The sequence below is a fragment of the Maylandia zebra genome, linkage group LG10 (genome assembly GCF_041146795.1).
Source record: "Maylandia zebra isolate NMK-2024a linkage group LG10, Mzebra_GT3a, whole genome shotgun sequence".
NCBI lineage: Eukaryota > Metazoa > Chordata > Actinopteri > Cichliformes > Cichlidae > Maylandia > Maylandia zebra.
The window spans coordinates 28,454,362-28,481,300 of NC_135176.1; the positions used below are offsets into that span (position 1 = coordinate 28,454,362).

At 40.2% G+C, this 26,939-nt stretch overlaps 1 protein-coding gene and 1 long non-coding RNA gene across 3 annotated transcripts in view; one reads left to right on the forward strand and one right to left on the reverse strand.

The window, feature by feature from the left end:
* Positions 1 to 26,130, forward strand: LOC143420874 (uncharacterized). The gene is made up of 4 exons (XR_013100633.1): positions 1 to 84; positions 2,757 to 2,822; positions 6,113 to 6,189; positions 25,835 to 26,130. It is a non-coding gene; the product is annotated as an uncharacterized LOC143420874 (long non-coding RNA).
* Positions 6,243 to 26,939, reverse strand: part of castor2 (cytosolic arginine sensor for mTORC1 subunit 2) — a 30,560-nt gene continuing 9,863 nt past the window's right edge. For both annotated transcript variants that reach the window (XM_004551170.5, XM_004551171.6), the window contains exons 3-10: positions 22,734 to 22,804; positions 20,917 to 21,110; positions 14,858 to 14,990; positions 13,377 to 13,500; positions 11,676 to 11,786; positions 10,648 to 10,730; positions 9,520 to 9,614; positions 6,243 to 8,984 (exon numbers count right to left, since the gene is read on the reverse strand). In XM_004551170.5, coding sequence (XP_004551227.1) covers positions 8,922 to 8,984; positions 9,520 to 9,614; positions 10,648 to 10,730; positions 11,676 to 11,786; positions 13,377 to 13,500; positions 14,858 to 14,990; positions 20,917 to 21,110; positions 22,734 to 22,804 — 874 coding nt within the window. In that variant the 3' untranslated portion in view covers positions 6,243 to 8,921. The remainder of the gene's footprint in view (positions 8,985 to 9,519; positions 9,615 to 10,647; positions 10,731 to 11,675; positions 11,787 to 13,376; positions 13,501 to 14,857; positions 14,991 to 20,916; positions 21,111 to 22,733; positions 22,805 to 26,939) is intronic.

Below are 26,939 nucleotides of genomic sequence, written 5' to 3' on the forward strand. Positions count from 1 at the left end.
CCAGCAGAACCAGCCCTGGGGAACGGCAGCAGTCCGCCACGACCAGTTGGGGACAATGGGAGGAAGACATACAGCTGCTGCTGGGTAAATAATTCTGCATTAAAACCCATCTTGAGCCTACAGAGTGGCTGATGCTGCGTTTATACTTTGGCTTGGTCTGGCTACATTGCTCTGCAATTTTGCTGCCTAAAGTTGGCAGACGAGTTCCTGTTTTTGAGTTTATCCATCCTTTTTTGGACTGTACTGAATGGATGCAACGTGTGGTTACATTTTTAGGAAGGTGCACGTCAGATGAAGTATCAGTTACAATAAGCTTAAATTTGAAGAAACAAATCCTGTTTGAGATTTGTGACACCAGTGCACTGCATGTCTTCCTTCACTACATCCACAAATCTTCTCTGACTTCCTCTTTTCCTCCTGCCTGGAAGTTTCATCATCACGGTACGAGTCACAAATTGGATGCACTCACAACCTGCTCCTGAAACACACTTTTCAACATGTATGCAGTCTCCCCCATTTAACAATTCATCTATCATATAAACATGTAAGAGTCAGGATAATATTGAAGCTGAAACAGCTGCTTGTTTACTTATAAATGATAAATGCTCCCATGCTGCCTTCCTTCCTACCTCACCCCCAGCTGATTGCTCACCCCCCTCTCTGAGCCTGTTTCTCTTTGAGGTTTCTTCCTGTTTAAAGGGAGTTCTTCCTTCACACAGTCGCCAAGTCCTTGCTCACAGGGGATCGTCTCATTGTTTGGGGTTCTTTCTAATATTGAAGGGTTTAAAAAGTATTATAATATAAAGGGCACTGTTGTAGTTATTTGGGACTATATAAATAAAAGTGAATTGAACACATTTTAAAGGACTGTAATTCCAGCTAAAGGAGGCGGCGATTAATTGGTCCACCTCCAGTTTACATTGTAACATTTGTATCAAGTTTGAATCTGCAGAGCTAATAGTTAAAAGGTTTAATTGCTGGAATGTTGACTAATTTAAAAATAAATCTATTACTTAAAGCATAACAGCAATAAAACCCCAGACTCATAAAGAATAACTATGACTGTGGCTGTATTTCAAACACATGTTCTAGACTAAATTTTGTGTGTTAAAAATGTAATCAAAACAACTGGCAAACTGTGACTAATTTTAATCGTCGTGCAATCTTATCCGTTCACCTGACTATTAAATGGCACATCTTTGTTTTCTATACAGTGAAACAAACTTCGGTTTAGAAAACGGATGAATTGGTAGGAAAGAAAGACTTGTAAGAATTGAACCCATAAAATTAATTGTTACCTGATTTGATCCGACTCCTCACACGTGCTCTTTAAGCTGATTTTTAACCTCGACTCTAACTCGGGTTTCCTGATATCAACATGATGGACACGTTAATTCTCACAGAACACGGAGTATTGCTGAAGTCAGCCCGATGTGCACTGCTTTGCTTTGTTCTCTTTGCTGAGCTCTTGTATTCTGGGCCATTCATCATTATGACAACTTGACGGCCCTCTGAAGAGCCCGGAAATGTATTTACGCAAAATTACAGAGTGAGCATAAAACGTACGACCTGCGACCGTCTGCAGAGCAGGATTTGAGAACGTGCAGGAGAAGCTTTGGTTTGCGTGGCTGAGAGGAAAACTTCATTCACCACTTTTAATATCCCATTCAAATTATGTGATGAGTTGACCCATATCTGGCGTTTAGGAGGAGGCATTATTTCACAGATGCACCTGTGGAACAGTGAGAAGGGTCCGCATGATTATAGTCACAGTTGGTGACAGCATAATGGAGATTAACTTGGTCAATCCCAAACAAGTTTGCTTAGTCATGAACAATTTACCAGGTGCAGCACTAACATCTGTGATGATGCTGAACCAAAACTATGTTTTTGTGTCTGGTTCTTTACCTTCTGAAAGCTGCACTGTGTTCTGCACATGCCCTTCAAGTCTAACCTCACCCTAACCAAATTTGAGGCTTCAAAAGACACATGACACTGGATGTGGTTCATTATATACAGTCTTATGCATGATAACTAGATGCCACAAACATCTCTGCAATTGAAAAAAGTACAGTGTGTGATTTGTTGGTCAATATTGCAGGGAAATGTAAAAGAAATGTTGGGTTTTATTACCCAGAAGCCCTGTAAGGTGACACCCGTGTGTGTGTTGTGATTCAAGTGCCCCGTAGGAAAATGTGTGGTGGTTGTTGCCATTACAGCCTGGTCTAGATGAAGCGCTGACTCACTGCTGTTAATGTGTCACCCGTAAAGTTTAGATTTGTCATTTCTGTGGGTGGAGATTTCCCACCATGCGACCTTGCAGCTCTGCACAATGAAAGTGATGCATTTCAATTAGCGGCACTGAGATGCCTCTGTTTGACTTATAGCTTGCAATTTTAATCTTTGTGAGTGGGAGCTGAGGAGCAAGCGTCTCCACCGCATGTCAGTGAACTGCCGTGCCGAGCAGCGTGAGATTATGTAAGGTGTAAAATGATCATGATAAGTGGAAACACTAACACACTGTGTCTGCTCCTATAACCCCGCTCTGCAGAGAGGGTCTCTGCAGCTGGATGAGCTCTCCTCCCCTTCTGTGTGCTGAAGTAGAGGAGAGGAGGAGGTGGTGGTGGTGTGGGGCCCACCCATGCAGAGCAACAAGGGCCTGGCTGTTCTCTGCTTTGTTTACTCAGGTCAGATAATACAGACAACTGATATACCTGCAGTCTTCCCTGCTGTCAATTGCTGTCCATTTTCTGCAGGCTGGAGTGGAGCGTGGGCATTGTGGAAGAAAAAGCCCAGCAAGGAAGACAGGGACCAAGGGAAAGGTAGGGTGTGCACTAATGTGTTTTCTGTGTTTAAGTTCTAATTTAAATCAGATCATTCATCTATAGATCATTCATTATAGCACCTGTGTGGGCTAGCATCAAGTTCAAAGAATGGAAGAGTGGGGTGAGAGGAGAGCAATGCACTTTAAAAAAAAAAAAAAAAAAAAAGATTTTAGCCACAGACTGTATATATAAGATGGATGTAGGTTTCCAGGTCTGAAAAGTAAAGCCAGTGAGGAAGTGCATTCTTTGAAATGGCCAGTAGGAGGCTCCCGTTGCAAAAAGAAGTCCATTTCTTTTAGAAATCAGTGAGAAAACTGCCTTTGTTTTATAACTTTATAAACACTTATTAGTGTCAGTAATGTTGATCCACCTAAATAGCAGCTCATGATGAGGTTTTCCCTACACTGGCTCAGATTAGGCGGGAACACTTGAGCCTTGGGCTTATATCTTTCTTTTGTGTAGCTTAAGTCTCTCATGTGACCAGCAGCTAATGGCTCGTGATGAGCTGATAACAAACATTAGATGTAACCTGAAGACTGTACATAAAAGATGGAGATATTTGGCTTTGAACGGAATGCGTGCACCCTTCTGATGTCACAGCGGATGTTAGCTTTGTGCGCTACGTCATGTGTACAGCCTACGACACTGTGACCATTTGACAACCTGTAGGCTTTGGCACCTTTGAGCTGCCTACACGTGTAAGCCTGTAAAATCTTGCCATTTTTCCCTTCTCCGTATATTCTCCACAAAAGTGGGAATTTTCAGAGGAAATCTTCCAGTACTGCTACTCAAAATGGCACGTTTTGGTGTTTTGTTGTGGTCTGTAACCTTTTACTCTCTACATAGAGATTTAGGTGTTGGGCTATCTGTACTAGACTGACTTTCCTGACATCAGAAATTAGTTATAGAAATGTGAAGCTAGAAGTAAGAATCCAAAGTGACTACATTTCATGCTCTGGGGGGCATAAATGTACAGGCATATTTCACAGAATCTGTCCTAACTTTCCTTCTTACAAAGAAGTAAAGAAAGAAAGTTTTACTTTTGAGAAAAGGGCCGAAACATTGCCAAAAACATTAAAAAACATCCCAAATTGTCTTCTCTGAAGACATTTTCTGAGATAGCAGATCATAAAGGATCATGGAGTTACAAAAACCATTATGACTCATAGTCTAGGATTATAATGATCTTCAGAGTTGCTGGAATAAATGTTCATTTTCAAATGCAAACTAACACCGATCTTTATTTTTTAAAATATATATTTATTAACCCTCAGAGTGTGTCACACCCCAGAGAGGGTTTGAAAATCGTCTTTTCACCAGTGGAAAACAAACCCCTGCTGGAGCGCTGTCGTAATGATGCAACAAAGACTGTTGATGAAAATCTCGATAGCATCACTGCTGCTGTTTGCGCTTGGCGGGTCATTGCAGGTACACGACTGACGTCTTTCACTTCTGGTCTGCACGATGTTTGTTTTTCAGATTACACGCAGCAGTGCCAGCGGTGCAAAAATAAAAGCTAGTGATTCTAGAAGCTACTGATTCATAGGAAGTACTTAGTTTTTCACACATAAGAAGTTATAGTCATAACACATTGTTCCCTTTCAGTCTGGTCATTCTGTACAGCTCCTGCAGTAAGAGACATTTACACGCTCCCCATAGAGCAGCGTGGCAGACCCAGGAGAAAGGATCGAATTAACCACTGAAGGAGCCGTCGTGTCCAGCAGACTGAACCAAACAAAAGCATGCAGTGATGACCAACTACATGCATCATGAATATCCCTCACAGGAACCCCTTTATAAGGGGTCCATGAGATTACCATTCCCCTCGAGGAATATGCTCTGAAACCCTGAAGCAAAGAAAAACTGTTGGTGCTCTATGCTAACTGGTGACCTGCAGCAATGATTCTCGCCACTCACAGAAAGAGGGCACAAGCGTGCCACCGAGGTGAGCAGGCAGTCAGCTAACTTGTAGCACTGTAGGTGAGGCACCGTTAACCTCCCATGTGTCTGTGGAGAAAGACATCACCTGCCTGATCTGGTTTATGTGACCTGCAGACTGATGATTTGCAATTGTTTGAATGTAGATATTTTGTATTGATTTGCACAAGGAAATATGTACAGTCACACAGCTTGTTGGAAGCACTCTTATTGGAGCAGAACAATGACAAATGGCATGAAAGTCTGTTTGTCGTCAGAGCCTTTAATGCACCCAGACTTAACAGTTGCAATGAAGGAGCATTTGTGTATGCTGAACAAAACGTAGGTGGATTAAGGCTTCTTCTTTCTAGGCATCTGGTCTCTGTGAAGGCCTGTAGCTGGACTCTGGTCCTGGTCAGCTAGTGTAGAACTTGACTTGGAGGCTCTCATCTCAATGACTGGAGCACACACCGCCAGAGATGGCACTGCTAGGTCCAGTTGGCTGCCTGGGGGAACCAACCAGTGACTAATTCTCTGCCAGGCACATCATCTGGTACATCTGCAGCCCAGTGACCGAGCTCATTGCATCTGCAGTTATCTGCCTGAGCCCTTTATCTCCAGCTAAGTTGCTTAAAATCTGCGGTGCTTGTCGGAAGTGCTGAGTGGCCATCTACTCCATGGTTGTGGAATGGCTCCACAGGCGGTGGGTTGTCTAAGCCAGCCTCCACTGTACTGTCTATGTGCTGTACAGTGACATGGATAGACAGTGGTTTTGCTACATGAAGCCGTTAGCTCAAAGACCAAATCGGGGAAGATGGGCAGGTGGTTTTTGACCATTCTTCAACCTTTGTCGAAACTGGGATGCTAAACTTGGAGAGGAGTGTGTAATGCTGTGCAAAAGCCATCTTTGCCAGCATGGGGACATGTCGCATGTGCTTTGGGCTTAGTCAGCGCTCTCCTAGTGTGGATAATCCCATAGTTGTGGCAGCCCTCATGCTGGTCCTTATCATGCAAAGAAACTGCACCCCTGAGAGTTGAACACGCAATTTTATCTTCATTTTAGTACTCATTAAAATGCAAAGCAAAATAAATAAATACTGCAATGAAGACAAAATTTGTCCCCTCTTGGCATTAGCTACCACCACTCAGTGACTAATGCTAACAGGGCAGTTAAGTTGGCAGATAAAAGAGTCAACTGCCACCAGCCAGCCTGACTCAGAGGTGAAGAGTGCAAGACCTGGGGGATGACTCAGCATGTCATCACGGATCTTTAGCATCGTCAAGTGGGGATGTGATATCCACTAATTTAATTCATCCATGGCTGCTACACTTCATACATTTTTGTGTTAAAAAAAATGTCTCATTCACAGCTAAACTGGAGCTCTGAAGGCAAGATTGGGAGGCGACATCACTAGTTTATTGCTTCGAGTACACAGCCCCTCTGTCGGTAAGTAAATACAGTAAAATGACACATGGGTGAAAAGTGAACACGCAAGCAGCTCAAAAAACAGCTAGTTTATTTTTTTTTTCATTTATTCCCCTCCCCACAAAAGAAGCTTCAAAATGAAAGGCTTTCTCTTTGAAATGCAATCAGAAGAAATAACACCTTCCTCATGTTTTAACACTGATAAATACAGATTATCTACTAATCAAATGTGATCAGAGGAGAAGCTGCAGATAGGTGGAAGGTGGTGTGAAGAGAAGAAAACAAAAAGGAAGAAAAACATCATCACCAACGGTTAATACCAACAGAAATCGTTCCATGTGGACAAGATCTAGCTAAAGAAAAGAGCCCTCTCTGGGTTCACATCAGTACAGCAGGTCTGTGGGGGTGGGACCTGCATTAAAGTGCAGACTGGAGTAGGAGAGGGGCAGCTTCAAGACCAAAATGGACACCAGGGCTCGGAGTGTAACCTTCCTTCCCCTGTGTGAACCGTAGCTTATGTTAGCACACTTGCACTGACATTATTCTAGCTCATGGAAGTGGCTCAGTAATTTATTACTAGTGTCGATGCAAATCTTTTCAGCGTTTCTCACTCCAATGCACACTGTGAGCAACACGGTCACTGGAAAGTGTCGGCGTAATTGCTCTCAAACATGAGAGTTTTTGGCAGTACAAGGTTGGAAAACGGGTCATGCTGTTGGTACGATTGCCATCAAAAGCAACTATTTAGTAGTGAACGGTTTCTTTAAATGAGACAGATGCTCGTGGAGGAACTTCTGTTATTTTTACCGTGTTCAGTGTTGTTGGTACGCGCTTATTTGAAGTATTGACAGGGTGGAGCTAGCCGCTCCCTCCTGTCCCCCCGCAGCCTCTACTTTCATACTTTTGAACACAGACCTGCATTGTAAAGTTAATGCGATGTGGTGGGATCACGAATCCACCTCAAAAGATTATCTTCGGGGTTTCGTTTTTTTTTTTTGATCCATCAATCGAATCAATATCAGTTAGAGTTTCAGATATATTTCTGGGTACGAGGAAGATTGTAAAGGTAATTTGAAATTTTATGTGCCTGGTATAGATCTGCACTGAGTATTTTACTAAAGCTGGGCATACACTGTGCGATTTCTTTCAGTCGCGTTATTCAGCTTGCGCTCAAACTGTGTGACTGAATCGCAGAGGTTAGAAATTCATAGGTCAGGATGCTCTGACGTGACCTTTAGCTTGGTAACATGAAGTGAGGTGTTAATCGCTTCTCAGGTATACTACACAATCCACGACACAGGATTAAGGCTAAACTCAGGCCGATCCCCAAGACGGTCGCACGAGTGAAAAATAGTCTCAAAATGGGCCAAAAATCACAGTGTATGCCCAGCTTTACACTTTTTAATGGCTATTTTTTGCATTTTTAAATTTGTATTCTTATTTTTTTTTAATACAAACTAAACCAATTAAAATCAGTTTCTTCACGTCCACTGATTAATACTCACTCAGTTTGAAAGATGAGGAGGATAAGTGGAAGAGAATGGCTGGATGGAGTTTTTAATCAACACTTTTCGACCCTCCATAAAAAAAGGAAAACCCAGATTGATTTCAGTGTGCAATTTTTATGTTTTAAATTAGATTAACTGACACAATATGAACAAAGAGAAATAACAATTTAGAGCTAATTTAAAACCCTCACAAGACGGTACAGACTTAAATTTAATTTTGTGGCAAACTGACCCTAAATTTGGCACATAGTGGTTAGTGTGGGAGTGGTTGTAATGCTCACGTGATAGTGTTTCAGAGGTCTAATGAGCACCATGTTGACCATTTCAGGTAACAAACAGTGTGCAGAAGAGGCTGATGGGAATGGCTCAGAGACGTTTTGAACTGATTGTGACACTGTGGGAGAAGTTATTAAGAATACGTCAACTGGGAACTTTCTATATCCTATCCAAAATCAAATAAATCAACAACCTCTCGCAAAAATGACGCCTATCAGCCAAATCGCTGAAAATAATCAAATCTACGGATCCTGATTGGCCCGTCGATCATATTGCTCACAGTGTGCATGGATGTAACTTATTAAATGCACAAAAAAAATGATTCACTTCACGTTTCGCCAGACTGATTTTAAGTCTGGGGGACTTCAATAGTCAGATCGATGATTAAAACACGTTCAACGATGACTAAAAAGCAAAAACAAGCGCCAACGCTGGCTGTCTCCTTCAATTGCACATGTGCAGTATTTTAGACAAAGGCATCGGTTTAGGCATTCATACATGTTGGCACTGAGAAAAATGACCTGTGGAAAAACAAAGCAAACAAAAAAGGAGAATTTGATAACTATATATAATAATTATTTTGCTTTGAGAGTACATTCGTCATCTTTCCATGAGAGGAATTATGTAACTAATACAGTAGGGTGCTCAGGAGGGTCAGGGAGTGGGAAGAAGCAGCTTTAGAGAAGAAAAGAGACAGTTTGGTAAACTAATGCAAAAACTACCAGAGCGTGGAGGTGGAGGGGACTTGGGCACGAAGGAAGGCAAAGAGTAGTTGGGGGGGTAAAGAAAATGGTTGAGTAACAAAGGCTTCCCTAACACACTGTCACCCTCCTCTCTCCCTCCGTCCTTCCTTTCAGAGTTGACCCACAGTAGTCCGCTAGCAAGCTCTTGGCACTTTTTGGACATGATAAACTTTTTAAACAAAATGACTTTGGAGATGGTAGTCGTCATCGCTTTCTCCAGCTTCCTTCACTGTGCAGCACTCTCAGTCCGCAGTGCGCCAATGACACTTTGGATGTTTTCTTCAGGAACCTGAAGAAGACGCAAAGTAACTGATTAGAACTTTCTGATTGTATTTTCATTTGTTTTTGATGGCCCCAAAAACATCTGAAAAAGCTGAAACAGTTTCTCTCCAGCTGCTTAGAGCCTATGCTGATGCCATAAACTGTATATAAAAGATGGACGTAGTTGCTACGATCAGTGCCTAGTGTCTTCTTAAAGCCTCGAGTTGAAGGTTTTCTGGAAGTGAAAAGCAAGAACTAAAAATCTTGACTTGAAACTAGTGAATTAAGTCAATAAGAAAGAGTTTACTGGAGTCACAAAGCCATTTTCCCAAAGACTTCTATACAAATTAGACAAGCGACCCCCTGTTGGCCACTGGAAAGAATGCAAGTTTAAAGACACCTTTGCACTGGCTTCACTCTACAGACCCAGATCTGCTATGCATGTCCATCTTTTATATACAGTCTATCATGGTGTCATGAACTGGTTAGACTAACCAAACAGCCCAACAATTACAAACAAGTTGATTACAAACCAAACATATGCAGTAGAAACTGTTTCTTACCAGGGCGTGGTCAAACTTGAAGGTGCTAATGTAGTAAGCTGGAATGTCAGCCGTCGCCAGCGGTTCTGATATCTGAGCCACGATGCCGCACTCATCTGCAGACCATTAAAAACACACTCTTTAACCTCTCAACAGGCCCCACAACCACTCTACAACTCATTAAAGCATGTTGATAAATACAATACACATTAATCATGATAACACTTATTATCCTGATTAGAGCAGCCAGGTCTGAGGTCTTCTTGTGAAATTCTGGCTTTTTTTTTTGTCTGCTAAGGCTTCACTTAGCCTGATTATTGATGCTCAGGTAAGCTGTTATATGAAGGTGGTTATCAACTAACATAAGCCTCTAACCAAACAGAAAAATGAGAAGGTCTACCGACTTTACAAAGGAAAACTATAAAACAACACAGCTGCTGCAGATTTGTCTCAGCAGTCTGAGTGTGTCTGGGAGGAAAACTATAGGATTACACCCACATATTTGGTCAGCAATAATAAAATTTCATTTATTTGAAGCCAGGAAGGAAAGCCGACAAAAATACAAATAACTGTAAGTTCACAGACTTCTCAGTATCGCAGCATTATGCACGGGGGGAATCTGACAGATTATTACTACTCCATGAAATTTCAGGTGTGTGTAAGACAGGTGCAGTTTTGTACTTTCACCTGCTGCCCTGGTGTTTAATGGTCTCACAGCAAAAAAGAAATGAATACAAAAAATATAATTTAAACATAGGTTTAACCTACAAGTACAAATAGGTGTCTTGTTTTAGGATCATACATTAAAGGCAACAGGAAAAAGTTCCTGGAAATAGTCTTTTTTTATTGTCTGTTTAGGGTTAGATAAAGACTTTAGATCTTCCAGGAACAGTGACACAGTTTTCAGTGGTGGTTTCATACCTGTTAATCTTTTATCTCAGGTATAACCTGCAGTTAGTATGGCAATCTACCCTGGTAAAAAGTGAACCACCTTTTTAATGCTAAAGACTGTTAACTACACACTGGGATGGTTGTCAAACCAGTTCTGACAACGCTGATCTTGATACTTGAACATGTGCTTTGTTGGCATCAATCTGTAGTAGCATGTGGCCTGCTTCTATCCATTACTACAGCAACAAAAATACTCACCAAATCCTAAAGGTTGCCCTCCAATTCGAACCATTTTCCAAAGCTCACCAGAGGCACTGGTAAAAAGTACATTGTTTGGAAACCTGGAAGAAAAAAAAACAACAGAACAATTATATTAGCTTCAGTATTTATTAAAATACAATTGTACCACATAAAGGCTGGTTAAGTTACTCACTTATGCAACACAAGTGTGGTCATACAATTTCTATATTTCTGAATTGTTACCAATAATAAGACATAAACACAGTATTAAATCATTCAGTTCCAGTATTTCATTAACTCTGTCATCTTTAAATGTTTTCCAAGAGTGGCTTTATTTGACCTTTTTTTGCTTTACTTAACAAATTATGGCACCAGGCATGGTTGGCAGATAAAGGTGCATCAGAAGAAGCCACTAGCCACTCAGCACAGTGCAAAAACAGCTAAAGTCTGTTTCTGCTGTGCACCCCGCTGCACTGAAGAAAAGAGCCATTGTAAGGCAGAGTAATTTGGGTGACCCATCTCTTTAAGGCAAAACATTCGGTCTTACATAAAACGTAGGGACATTGCTGACCTACATGCTGCAGAAACAAAATCTAAACTTAACAATTCAAGTTCACTCCAGTTGTTATTTTACTTCCACATGGATTGAAGAGGTTACTAACCAATATAATGCGGACCTTTTTTTATTCATTGGCAGCCTTTGATCAGATGCTAACACAGGAGAAACCATGTGGGACCTGCAGCTGCTCAAGTTCCTTGATGGCCCTCCTGCTTAATTAGTGTACACTGTTAGAAACTAAGGGAGTAGATGAGTCAGACTGAAACCCACTGTGACTTATGTGCAATACACCCGATAGCTCTGCTTATTGCCTAGCAACAAACTAATCACCACCTCAAACAACAATCAGAAACGCACTCCCCTGCATGAATACAAGCTGTCCTTTTAGTGGGGATTAACAGACAACAAAACCTTGAAAGAACAAGTGTAGTTAATTACACAACAGCAGTGCACATGAAATGTTGAGTGGTGGGTGTTTTTCTTCTACCTTTGTGTGGTCTGTTCATCCATGACCAGAGAGATGTAGCCCTCGATCAGGGAGAAGGAGAAGAAGCGGATGTGGTTTGAGTCTTCACTGGATGCTCCAGACTCTTTTTGCCTGGCAAAGACAAAAACAATACAGTTTTTGATTGGACCTGTGACACTTTGATTAATTTCTCTCTGTGTTGCCTAACAGCTTGAGTAGGTAGACTGGTTTCTGTTTGAAGAACTCAGGGTTTTCCATTTAAAAAAAAGGAAGATTTTGAAGTCCGTGCCTGTGTGCAATGTTGTCCTTGGGTTCCCTAACAATGCTAACAGTGAGAGTTGATGAGGTCATAGAACTGCTATCTGTTAAACAATGTACACACTGGAAGCGATTCGCTCGAATGTGTCCATCAGAGACCATAGAAAGTGGAAGACATTTGACATCTTCAAGCAACTACAGCTAGAGACATTAAGTGGGCGGGGCCTGTGATAAAGGCCCTTCAGTCGAGCGGCGAAAAATCACTAAATGTCCAAAGTGTGGAATATCCAATCTGGGTCAGTGAGGAGTTGCTGCCCCAAGTATGGGAATCTGAGTACCTCTCGATCTTGTTTCTAAGGAGGAAAACAAATCCTATATTTTCTTGCTTTTTTAAAAAAACTTTATGGCATATTCCATTTGAAATCGGAAGCTAGAATTTCAATTTGATTGCCCTGTCAAGCTGGACTTTCAACTCAGAGAAGCCACACCAACACTGATTTAATAATCAGAGATGGTGGCAGTGCAACAACGTGGACTGGGACTTCCTTTTTTCCCCCCTTTAGTTTATAGAGCTATTTCACAGCAGGTGTTTTGACTGTCAAAAGCCAGAAAATAAGAAAATGCCCATTGAAAAAGTGCTGTAATTTACATTTCTAAAGTATCCTAGTGAGCCATTTCAGTGAACGAACACAAAACACCTTGAAAGGCCTTAAAATTGCCTCATTTAAGTGGAATAAAGCAGTCATTGTTAATGCCTGCTTTGACAGGACCAAAAAGGTCTCTAATTAAAGTATTACTGCACACAACATATATGTATAAAAAACAACCCTCAAATTATGCAGACTAACACACAATGGATGGAATCATTTTACACTATTCTCTCATTATTGTGTGGGGTTAGTCTTACGCTCTGGTGCTGCACTTACACGAAGATGATTAATGTGTGAAAAATATAAAAGATGAAAGAAGGGTTCAAATTGATGCATCACAGGTCAACACATTCTGACACTGAGCCTCATGTGTGGGCTGAGCTCCAGAACATTTTCTCAAAATGCCACCATTTAGCATCTCCTAATTTTTCCTTCCTTGTCTAGGAAATGAAAGTGAAAATAGTCTTCTATTCTCGAGAAAATAAGCTTTCCTGAATTTTACCCTTTTATATAATTCAAGGCAGTAAAGATAATTTTTCAGACTTGACAAGGCTCCAGCAGAAGACATCAGATAACTTTAGATTAACTTAGATAATTAGATAACAAAAAAACTGAATACTACTTTCCACTGTGGCCAAACTTCTCTTAATGAGCTAAATTTCTGTTTTATCCCTTTTAAGTAACATCCTACATTTGATTAATAGACTATAAAGAGATGCTGTCCTAATGTTCTCAGTGATTGAGTGGAATCCTGGCAACATGCAAAACATGCAAAAGGCCTTCAGGGCCTTAATGAAGTAATAAAATGTTTTACCCTCCAGAGTAAAACATGACGTCCATGAGCAGAGTGGCCACAGAGGGCAGTGTGTCTGGGTCCAGGCTGGTCACACAGAACATGTTGCTGGGACTGGATAAGGGGTGAATGATAGGACGGGGCACTGAAAAAGATAATACATGAGGGCTTAGGAGGCTTCTTAATAAAAGACTACATGGCAATACATTTTCTGATCATCCTTTTTCCATTCATCTGAGCTTAGACTTCCCTTGTCTGTGCTGGGTGAAAAAGTGAGCTTGAAAACTGCATTTGCCAACATTAAGAAGGAGCTTTCAAGCTCAGCTTGTACACCAACAGGAACAAAACACAAATTGTATGAACAGCAATAAAGACTGTGTGCTGTGTAATTGAAAGCACCACAGTGCACTTAAGTGGAGCTTTAGTGGAGATTATCCAACAGCCGTTTCTACAATCATAAATAAACCTTTAAACATTAAGGTTAATTAGACACAATTTGATGTATATGTTTGCACATTTTATATTTAAACAATGCTGAAAAAGTTTACGCATTTATTTATATATAAACTTAAAATGTAAGCATCTCACCCGTAATAAAAACAAATCCACAACAAATGTAGTATTATTTCAGGGCTGAGAAACAAGCATAATTACATTTTAATCCCATTTTATAGATTTTATATCCCATTTCCTGTAGTGGAAACATTTAAATTTTCTTTTAATCCAGGACTAGTCTTAAAGGGGGCCAGATTATATTATATTACATACATGCTGTTCCAGTCGTTGATGCTCATATTAAATACTGTAAATGTGGGCCACAAGGACAGGCTTCAGCGTGCAGTAAACACTTAACCACTGAGCCACTGAGAGCGGATGTTAATATGGTGATCTGTGGGTGTGAGCACAGAAGCCCCACCCACCTGCTGTTTTAACATTCTGTGCACGAGGGGCAGCCAATCGAAAGAAAGTGGTCTCAAAGGGAGAAAGAACGGAGTCATAATGGCTTGAATGAACTGAGGTTGTACTATATAAGGTTTGTTTTAAAGAGATACTTTAATAGATTCCAAGAAAAAAAAAATGGAGCTGGAAATTAACATAATGGGTCCACTTTAATGTCTGTGAAACAGCACAAATTAATATGCAGAGATTATTACGTTGAAGAAACAAGTCTGAAAACATTTTGTAAGTGCTTTGCAAAACCCATTTCCGATTACAGAGATCTCAGTATCAATACACTATCGTCCAATCGCATTGCAGATTGCATTTGTGCAGATGTAATCTCAAAACCACACAGTGGCGACAATTTGGCTTTTTAAAAATGGATCCGTGTTAATAAACAATGACCAGTAACCTGGACGTCTTGGCCCAAGTATTGGCCATGGATCCCCTCAAGTTGGCAGAAATATTGAAATGTCAGTCCACATTAAAGGCTGTTAAAGGCAGGGTGAAAGCATTAAGCTTTTCTCTAGACAGAAATATTGAATTATTTTGTTAACTCTTACCTAGTTTTGGTTTCACAAAGCCATTGGTCACCCCCAGATTGTGAGCAGCAACAGTCTCCCCGTTGACCACTCGAAACAAAGTGAATTCAGAAGACAGAGTGTGCATGACCATCGGGAGGTCTCGCTCTCGAACCTGGGGACGGCAACATGAACGAGTTCAGAGGTCAAGAGTAAATGCTGAATATGTAACAGGAAAGAAATGTCGATGAATTTTCAGAGAAATCGTTTGATGGGAAATCCCACTCTTATTCTCCTAGCCCGAGCTTTTTTCTAATGAAATGCTTTCATTTATTTTCAGTGTGCCCACTCTCTTGCTTGCCTAATTAGTGTGAATGCTTGAAAAGCATTCACAGTATTGTTCTTCTAATCTTTATTATTATTATTTTTTCCTATTCCGTACGTTTTTCGCCGACTATCTCCTTCAAAACCATTCAACTTAGAAAAACCATTCAAACACCATTAGATTCCTCTTCTTTTGGAATGGTGTGCTTCTATTTTTCTCATTTTTAACATTTATATTTTTAATTTTATTTAACTTTTTTCAACAAAAATTTCCCATGTATTTCAATGGGGAGACCCTTCAAATTCTCATTCAATTTACTCATTTTTAAACTCTTACTACTTCCACATACGTTGACATAGAGCCACCATTCAAACTTTAAAACGAAGACAAGACATTCAACTATTCACCTTGTATTTATCTTTTCAATATCTATTATACTTTTTCTTTAGTTCCAGTTTAAGTTTCATGATGTTTTTTCACCTGTTTCAGAGTTTATAATGGGTGTGTATGGGACGGAATGTTGGGGCTAGAGTGAGACAGCTCAACTGCTAGAGTGAGAGGAGCAAAAAAATTAATCTTAAAATCTTTTTTAAAACTGCTGCTGTGTCCGCAGCGTTTGCTCTACAGGTATGATTTTACCCTCAAAACGTAGCCATCGCTGTCCTCTTTCATCCAATGTGTTTACTATTGTCCTAGGTGTTATGGTTCTTTCGTAAATGTCACCAATGCACAGCCTCCTCCCTCCAACTCTTCCATAGACTCTAATGTTAAAATGGCTCAGAAGGTTCGTTTGAAAATCAGAAGAGCATGGTGTCTTTCCACTGTCACCACGTCCATATAATAAGCTCCACAGGCATGAAAACTGAGAATTCGGTAGACTAGACATTGCTGTCGCTCACGGTGAAAGAATTTTGTCAATACGACTTTTACTTTTCATTTGGGAGCGATTTGTTTTGGCCTGACTTTTCTGTTCATTTTAAGCAGCAAAAGTGAAGCGCATGTCTGTGTACGTGTGTATGGAGCCATTGGGTGCGGTCACTATAGCAACCAGGCTCACACCTGCCTGCTTAACGAGCTCTCTCTGCCACTCTGCCAAAATTCATCTTAAACACTTCTCTTTCAACTGCTGCTGTGTCCACAGTGTTAAAGCCATCATTTTACCCTCAAAACGTCGCCATCGTTGTTCTTTTTCCAACATCTTGTCTTTCAAAGCTCAGAGATGTAAACTTTTTAAACTGTGTGGGTCCAAGTGGAGGGATCACATTTTAGTCATTCAGTGATTCAAAGAATATGACCTTTTAATATTCTTTCAGATGTTTTCTGACTCTAAATGTTCTTTTCTCATTTCTTAGGGTTTTCTAATTTACAATTAAAACATTTTCAGCTTTTTTCCAACTTCTTCTTCTGTGTAACCTTCAGCTTTTAGCAGTTCAGCACTTTTGTTTTCAGGTTAAATTCAGGTTGTTTTTTTTTTTTTTTTATCTCATTCAAATTTTTTAACTCAAAATTCAGCAATTAATTCATTTCAGTCCATACATTCAGATTCAAGCATTCACACTGCAGTTTCTTCAGAAAATGCACTTTCTAGTTATTATTATTATTAGTGTGAATGCTTGAAAAGCATTCACAGTATTGTTATTCGAATCTTTATTATTATTATTATTATATTTTATTTTTCCGTACGTTTTTTGTAAGCCTACTCCTTCAAAACCGTTCAACTTAGAAAAACCATTCAAACACCGTTAGATTCCTATTCTTTTGGACAACACTGCTTCTATTTTTCATATTTTTAACATTTATATTTTTAATTTTATTCAACTTTATTCAACAAAAATTTATAATGTATTTCAATGGGGAGACCCTTCAAATCCTCATTCAACTTACTCATTTTTAAACTCTTACTACTTCCACATACATTGACATAGAGCCACCATTCAAACTTTAAAACGAAGACAAGACATTCAACTATTCAACTTGTATTTATCTTTTCAATATCTATTATACTTTTTCTTCAGTTCCAGTTTAAGTTTCATGATGTTTTTTCACCCGTTTCAGAGTTTATAATGGGTGTGTATGGGACGGAATGTTGGGGCTAGAGTGAGGCAGCTCAACTGCTAGAGTGAGAGGAGCAAAAAAATTAATCTTAAAATCTTTTTTAAAACTGCTGCTGTGTCCGCAGCGTTTGCTCTACAGGTATGATTTTACCCTCAAAACGTAGCCATGGCTGTCCTCTTTCATCCAATGTGTTTACTATTGTACTAGGTGTTATGGTTCTTTCATAAATGTCACCAATGCACAGCCTCCTCCCTCCAACTCTTCCATAGACTCTAATGTTAAAATGGCTCAGAAGGTTCGTTTGAAAATCAGAAGAGCATGGTGTCTTTCCACTGTCACCACGTCCATATAATAAGCTCCACAGGCATGAAAACTGAGAATTAGGTAGACTAGACATTGCTGTCGCTCACGGTGAAAGAATTTTGTCAATACGACTTTTACTTTTCATTTGGGAGCGATTTGTTTCGGCCTGACTTTTCTGTTCATTTTAAGCAGCAAAAGTGAGGCGCATGTCTGTGTACGTGTGTATGGAGCCATTGGGTGCGGTCACTATAGCAACCAGGCTCACACCTGCCTGCTTAACGAGCTCTGCCTGCCACTGTACCAAGATTCATCTTAAGCACTTCTCTTTCAACTGCTGCTGTGTCCACAGTGTTACAGCCATCATTTTACCCTCAAATTGTCGCCATTATTGTTCTCTTTCCAACACCGTATCTTTCAAAGCTCAGGCATTTAAACTTTTTAAACTGTGTGGATCAAAGTGGAGGGATCACATTTTAGTCATTCAGTGATTCAAAGAATATGACCTTTTAATATTCATTCAGATGTTTTCTGACTCTAAATGTTCTTTTCTCATTTCTTAGGGTTTTCTAATTTACATTTAAAACATTTTCAGTTTTTTTCCAACTTCTTCTTCTGTGTAACCTTCAGCTTTTAGCAGTTCAGCACCTTTGTTTTCAGGTTAAATTCGGTTGTTTTTTTGTTTTTTGTTTTTTATCTCATTCAATATTTTTAACTCAAAATTCAGCAATTAATTCATTTCAGTGCATACATTCAGATTCAAGCATTCACACTGCAGTTTCTTCAGAAAATGCACTTTCTAGTCTACATTTGCTTTTAATGACTTCCTACAAAATGGCTTTTGATAATGAGCAGAAAATGGGATTGGGCTGTTCATATTCAGCCAGATTTATATGTTCTGAGGAGGAGCAGAGAAGACAGTAAAGCTGCATTCTTTGCTTTAAACACAGCCTTTAGTTCTGAGTATTAGCATGGGCGGACAAAATGGAACATGGATCTTTGCCTCTTATGCCAACCATGCCGTCCTGCATCATTAGGGCTGAGCAATATGTCAAAGCAGGTTTATTTGTTGAGCTCTTTTCATACACGAAGGTAAACATGTGCAACATAAAGCAAAGGAGCATACAACGGTTAGAAGTGGAAAACAAAGCAAATTGAAACGCAAACAGACCAAGAAAGACATGAAAAGCGAGAACTGGCCATGAGCCAATGCATTTAAGATGATTATTGTTACAGTCTAATCAGATCATCATGATATGACTCACTCAAATGCATTTTGCATTTTTTGGTCCTTGTGTAATTGCATTAAGAGCGGGGTTCACGAGCATGTGGCTTTGATATGTATTGTGGAGAATTGGAAGATTAAGTTGAAAGGGTCAAGAAGACCTCGGGGAGCCAGAACTTTTCACAGCAAATTTCAAGGAAATTAGTTTTCCAGATTTCTTAGAAACTAATTGCTGACAGCAGGGGTAGAGAAAAAGCCACCAAAATTATTATGGTAATGAAGCAATTAATATTTATATTTCTTTAACTTTGCTGTCTCTAATTAAAACTAAGCTGATCTCTGTTTAAGGTGGGAAGGGTGGCAGCACGAATTTAATTGGCGTATTAGCTGTCGCTCTTGTAATTGTTGCTCCTGAGAAGCTGGTGTGTGTGGCAGATCTGAGCAGACTGACTCAGTCAGGATGCTTGTTGCTCTGTTGAAATGGGTGTATTCAACATTTGGGTCAGGCTTTACCGCTTTATGTAACACAAAAGATCATAGCAGTGAAAAAATAAAACATCTTAAGCTGGTTTGTCTTTTGGCCTGCTGAGGGATTCAGTAATGCAATGAAACACAGAGTGAAATGAAGGTAGGAGATGGCTTGTGGGTGTGGATGACAAGGTCAGTGTTGGACGTTTTTTTTTACCTCTTTTCATCTTATATACCAACAATTAGGACAGTGGGAAGGAGCCTGTGTCGAGACAGGAAGCATGCCCCGAGTATGATACCTTAAATTCCAGCAAGAGGCTGATCTGCTGATCCCCTTTATGTAACAGATTATCAACATCAGCACAGGTTTTTTGTTTTTTTTCCATTTTCATGAACATGCTGAAGCTGGTCAGCAGGCCTTGTTTTTCCATTAATGCAAGGCAATAAAAAAAGAAAGGAAAAAAGACTCCCTGTAGCCAAAAAGGCATGAGAAAGGATTTCATCCTAAATCAAAAGAAGTGGGGCCGTGCAAGGTACACTATATCCAAGGTTATTGCTTTTTCATATCAGGCACTGTAGATGTAAACAACTGTGCTGCCAGGAGTTGCATAAAAGACAAATAATGCAACACACCGAGCATGCTAAGAAGCAGATCAACTGTTGGCTCATAACACACAATCATCTTTACTAAACAGAACTGAAAAAGAAACTGCACTTTCAGTTCACTCTGACAGACGGGGGAGGGGGGCTGTGTGAGGTCAAGTGCTGTCATGATACCTGAAGCACAGTCTGGATTCATATCAATTAAAATGCATCCCAGTGGTTCCCACTGAGCATGCAAATAAGCAGCGGAGAGGCGGCTCTCACTGCAGCAGTTGCTAGTGCTGTTTTTCTACTTATCGCCATTAAAATACCTGTGAGATCAGAGGATGGTACTACAAACAGTTTACTTCTGATTTAGCTCAGCATGTGATGGAGTGATGGCCTGTTCAGTGTATACAGCTGTGTATTGCCTCTCATCCAACAACTATATACAAAAGATGGGCTACCATGATGTCATGGGTTTGTAAAGTCCCACTTTAAAGTCTCAACTTGGACTTGGCATCACCATCTTGGTTCTTGATTTCTGTTCAATTTTATTTATTAGGCGCCAAGTCACAGCAAAACTCTGCTCAAGGCGCTTTAAAATGTAAGGTAAACCTCTACACTACTGCAGAGAGAACCAGACCACCCTCTATTAACAGTCACTTGTTGACAGTGGGAAGAAAAAACTCCCTTTTAACAGGAAGAAACCTCCGGAAGAATCAGGCTCAGGAAGGGGAGGCTGCTGCAACCAGTGGGGAGTGAGGGGGAGGGAGACAGGACAAAAGATAGTGTGGAAGAATGAAGGGAAGATCTAATTGTGAAACTGACAGAAGCCTCACCCCAAAAACATATTGTCTATTGTACTCTACATGAAACCATAGTGCAAAACTAGTTTCGAGGTCATAAATTGTTGTGCAAAACGCCCCCTGCTGGTTATTAGAAAGGATATTTAAGGGGCTTCTGTGCCAACCTTTCTCAGAGACTACACCCATTTTTTAATCCTATGGTATTGGTTGATGTCAATTGGGATAACTCCAGCCCCTCGAGCCGTGTGTCGAGTCATTTTTTTGAGAGCATCACGTGGCTGTCGAGACCCACACCATTCACACACAGAACCTTGACATGAACAATATTCACACTCACCAGGATGAAGTCCGTCTGATACGTCGACAGCATGAAAACAGAAATGTTGTGGTCGGCCAGTGGTGCGATGACTGATTTAGCGATTTTGGTGACTCCTATGGGTTGTGAAGTGGATGTGTTGCTACCTCCTGACACCACGTTAAGGGCCACCCACGTGGCGTCGGCAACGCTGATGTGCTCCGACTGGGGCAGCTCTGGAAATGAAATCAGAAACAGTTGGGAGTGGAGCTGGTACAGTTGTTTGGCTGTCACAAAATTTAATGGTTAAGATTTGAGACAGATTGTTTCATAGAGGCAGCAACACAGATGGATGGATTTAATCTTTACCAACAACCTCTTTGGAATAAAAAGAAAACAAGCTGGGTATCAGTAGTTTTCATCTGCACTCATTTCTTTCTTTTTTTGATCTGTAATGTACTCACTTTTGCATAATAAATACAGTTTTATTTCTGACTGATTAGGAATATGATACTTTTAACAGCTTTGAGGTAAGGTCACAGAGCAAAAGCATTAAATATTAGACCAGCATTTCCCTTTCTGAGTCATTCGTGAGTCAGATTTGTGCCTTGATGACTCTCTTTGTCTTCTTGAGCCATTATAACTCTGAGCTTTAACATTTATCATTATCCTGTCACTGGTGCCTGTAGCTGTCTAATGACTTCAACACAGAGAAGCCACGGTTGTGTTTACACCAGTGACTGGGATAAAATAATGAACCCCGCAGGTAAGAACCACAGACTGTGTAAATAAGACGTCAATGCACTAAAGCATCCTCTATTTAACTCTGAATCTGCTCATAGTTGTTAAAGAAAACTTAAGACTACCACTATCTCGACACAAAGTGTTTAATGCAGTCATAGCACAAGTGAGAAGTAGGGTCATTTTCTCATGGAGAAAGAAGAGCTGGACTTCTTTCTAATGGCCATTAGGGGGCAACACATCTGGTAAAAAGAAGAGCTGGCTTTATTTTTTTAAACCCAGAATCAATATAAACCTTTTAGAAATACTTTATTAATCCCAAAGGAAATAAGGCTAATAAAGCATAACTTTTAGTTGCTAGGTGAGTTCCGATTCAAGTAAAAAAGAGAACAGGGCTCACCTGGCAATGATACTCCCATGAGTGAAATGTCCAATTACTGTGAGGGACTGTGTATAAAAATGGCTGCAATTTTTAAACTGTTATGTAATACTTTTGTTAAACCCCTCAAATAAAAGCTGAAAGTCTAGACTTAAACCGCATGTTGGTGGTTTGATTTAAAAGCTACTGTGACGGTGAATAGAGGCAAAGTTACCAAAACTGCATCCATGTCCAAATATAATTTACAACATACAAAGTATGATCTACCCAAGACATGTGGACTGAACTGGGTTGTGCACTCATGGGCTAATTAGGGACTAATTGTCCATAATCAACATGCATAAGGATATATAGTATGCATCTTCTTGGGGGTTTCCAGTATGATTTAATTTCACAATGTAGTTCAGTTCAATATAAGAAAGACAATAACCCACAGAGCCAGCCACCAGTAGAAAATACCTGCACCAGTTACGCAACAAATAGCCTGTAGTCTCCAGGGTAACTAAGGAGGGTCACCCTGGAGAAGGGTGTGTAATGACACGGATTCACTCACTCAGCCAACACAGCGAGCAGCAGCTTGGCCTCACATCTATAATGACAAAGTGTGCTCAAACAGTGTCAGCTGAAGCCGCGCGGTGCTGGTGAGAATCATAGATTACACAATGCGACCTTCTCTTGCCGCCTGGTCTCTGGTTGCCACAGTGACTTCAAAGATTAGTATCCACAAAGCGAGGCTCACCTTTAAATCCTTCCTCGTCGACGATGATGGTATAGTCCTCTGGAGTCTCTGTCAAACTGAAAAACTTGCATCTAAATTGGAGGGAAAAGAAAAGGGAGAGCAGATCAAACAGTGGAGAATATATGTGGAAAGTTTTAAAATAATCTTAATAATCTCTCACTGTTTCTCCTTCCTCACACTATAAACACACACATCATGTGGAATTAACCTATAGACTGTACAAAGTAGTGCTTCTGGGTATAAAATAAGTGCAGAAGGGTATTAAAGTCAGTAAACACAGAAAAATCTGTCTCAAACTGAGCATTTGGCACAATCTAATCACAAATGCTTATGTGATTATTTGAAACTTTGACCATGTTTAATTTGACCATCCACCATCATTACAAAAAAATAAGGAAAAAAATTATATTAGGTCCCCTTTAAATAAGGACGAATGCATGTCTTCATCATCTTCTATTGAATATGAGGCTCACAAACCCAGTGATTAATAAAGTGCTGGGCAGCTTTACCCCTCTCCAACAGACAAAGGCAAATTTTGCTTTGACAGGAATCTCCGTGATCCAGAGATGTTTTTAAATGCACAAAATATACTGAGGCTATGAGCTCAAAACATCTATATCTGACAGAAATCCCATTTTATCCCATTTAGCTTAAAAACCTTATCTGTAAGTACGTTTTAGGCCATACATATACATATACAACTTTGGTATAAGTGTTTGGAATTAAAATCATTTCATTTTAGCTTTGGTTTATCTGTCTAAGAGTTTGGTTTCTTTAACAGTGAGAATTAAAGTCTCATAAAAGGCCAGTGTAGCTGTAGATTCACACAAACATTTACTGGAAATTATATAAAGAATCTTTGGTCACTATGCGATTAAAAGAAGTGAATTTGCTGACTGACCACCTCTACACAGACCACAAGCCAGCTGACGTTTGTGTCTTGGACTTATAATTTACCTGACTTACTGCAACTTGCAATGACCTCATGAAAAACTTGCACAAGCATAATTTCAGCACAACAACAGTGGAGACAAAGTCTTAAAAGCAAGTTGTGCCACTGAGCTGAGTCTTGATAATGATCTGAGTAGCTATTTTCCAAGAAATCCTCAGTCATATCTGATTTAAACACTTAAAATGTTTGGCTACTGCCTAAAAACAGATTTGGAAAAGCTTTTTCTCCCCCACACACGCAGAGCTCAGTGCCCTCAGGGTCAACGTGTCTGACTCATCCCACCAGAGCACTGGGCAAATGCCATGCTAATTCATATTATGGATGCAGCATGAAATGGACCAGCTTTTATTGTTTAGCACTTTTCTAATCTTATTTGACCACTCAGAGTGCTCTTCACTATAAGCCACATTTACCTTTTTCACACATAATCATACATCACGGTACTGCACTTAAGCACTTTGCAGCCTCACCTACGGCAAAATTCCAATCATCAGTTAACCAAACATACATGTGTTTGGACAGTAGGAGGACGTCAAAGAACCCGGAGAGACCTCACACAGCCTGGAACATGCACACTCCACACAGGAAGGCTCCAGCCAACTAGGAGGTTTGATCTTGCTGTGAAGAAACAGTACTAACTGCTGCTCTAACCAATCTCCGAGGAGATATGCACATAGTCAAACTGTTGTGAACTTGAGATTTGCACTTGTTTGAGCGCTCATATATTTCAGATTTGTCTGTTGATAAGCCCATCTGGGCAGGGGCGTTACAGAAAAATCCCACCTACATTTCTATTTGTATTTTGATTCTTTTTGACTGCCTCGTTTCTGCATCATCATGTGCCTTGTTGAGGTAAATGGCATATAGAAGTGACAGATTATTAACAACTCAGTGTTCCTCATCAAATTTTGTTAAGAGGACACTTTTGAAAACCACTAGTCAGATCTGACCACATCTGCCTCTTGACATTCAGATCATCGCATTTAAACTGTTCTCAGATGGTAAAAGATGTTAGAGACAAAAGTGTGCCCCAAAGATTTTACAACAAATGGAAAACGGTGCAGTAGGAAAAACAACACACACAACGCTCCTCTGATAATCACATTCTTTACACACCAGCTACTGAAAGCTCACACTTCATATTGGCTGAAAGGTGTGAATAATGACAAGAGAATAACAGAAAGGCTCTCAGAGGGAACAGCAGGATTTCCTCCTGGCATTAAATGAGCTGTCAACTGTCACTTTGACTTGCAGGGTGTTTTGCAGAGCGAGAACATTAGAATGATGTGCACTGAAGGCTTTTCTTGTGCCCGGGCTGGCAACACACCTAATCAATGACTTACTTCAGTCTTTGACATTGTTCCATCTAGATCAGCAGCACAGATTTACTGTGCTACTCCCGACTGTGGGGGTGATCTCTGAATATTCAGCCTTCATTACTCACATTCTGTGTGCCTGCAAGGAACTTCACAGGGAGCCTTTAAATGAGTTTATGCTGTCAACCACTGCACTGCAAATGTGTTTGTAAAAACTCAGGGCACATATTAATGGAATTACGCTGATATATGATCTGCATAAAGTCATACATCATTTTATTTAGGAGTTGGAGAGGAATTGAAAGAATGTACAGAATAAGAGTTTAAATAAGGAGAATATCTCCATATCTTTACATCACCAATGTTCATATTTAGGGCTGGTTATTGACCGAATCGATGTCAGTGGCACTAGAAGTCAGAATCAAACATCTAATCTGGATCTAAGGTTTGTTTAGTCTTTGACAAGATATTTCCTTTTTTCTTAACTTAAGACAGTGGCTTCACTTACATTACAGAGTATATATAAAAGGTGGATGCAGCTACAGAGATGTCAAACCAGACGTGTATTTCCTACACAATTAGTCTGTATTTGTGGTGAAAACTGACACACGGGACTGGGGTGCATGAAACAAGACATGCCGATAAATTTAATATTTTCCACTCTAATAATAATAATAATAATAATAATGAACTCTCTACATAATGGAGGAACTATCAGTTAGTGAGCTCAAACTTCAAGGTCTTGAAGTCCAGTGAGAGACAGCAGTCCTGTTCCGCAGCCTTGGTGAGCTCATCGTATTGACACATGTGAACCACTTCTCCATCTGCTGCAGGTTCTGGTTAGAATGACCCTCCAGCACTCGCAGCCGTCGTCACACCAGAACAAACATGCAAGCTGGAGTCCAAGACTGTGGAGTTGGAGTCTGCCCAGGCACAAGATTAGGGTCTCTGGGGATTGACTCAACAGTGATCTGAATAGCCCACCCAGAGGAAACAGGAGTCAGAACAGGCCAGAGATGGCTAATTAGCAGTGACTGAACTTTGAAAATCTGAACGAGGGGATTGTTTCATGTAAAAACAGATAGCTTCTGTGATGAAAATAAAAAAATACATGGCTTGGGTGGCTGGAAATATATCTGGGTGTCGGCGTGTATCTGGAATACAGTTCACTTTGTCTCAGTATCTTTTGAGGTGCTTACAAAGCACAATGAGGTCACCAATTTCATGCATTTTGTGGCTTAAATAGAGAAGTGGTGACACACTGGCCTTCCACATATTTGTAAGCTACTAAAAGCAACTTTGATGAAGATCTGTGCTGGGGGTGTGTATGCCCGAGTCCTTAAAATGCAGGGATCAAACATGCTTGTTCACGGTATGAATCGCCCAGTGTTAAGCCACCCTGTGTGAGAGAAACACTGGACTCTGCAAAAGGTAAGTCCGCCCTCCTTTATCATCCCAATTTGACTATCTCCATCCAATCTGAACCAGGGCCATAATATACAGCATAAGCATCATGCTGTATTCGGTAAGAGTGGGAAGTAGTTATTGAGACCATAAACTCATCAGGAAAGAGTTTACTGAGGTCATGAATCAAAGGAAAGTGTTGTCTTCTAGTAGACTTCTATACAGGTGGAGTTCTTTCTGCAATCGATCTGCTGACCAGAAGAAAGAATGAATAATTAATGCACTTCTGCCTTGGTTCTACTCTTCCATCTTTTATATACAGTCTGTGGTTTATAGATATTTTAAAAATTTTATTGAACTCCTACCAATTGAAGACTTCAGGTGAAACATTTGCCAGGGATGGGAACGGTGTGATAAGCATTCGTCCTTTTCACCAGCTATTATTTTTTTTTATTATGTTTGTTTAGCTCAGTGTTTGCAATCATTATATTCCTCTTCATTCAAAGGCAGGCTGTCAAATTTAGAAAGAGAAGC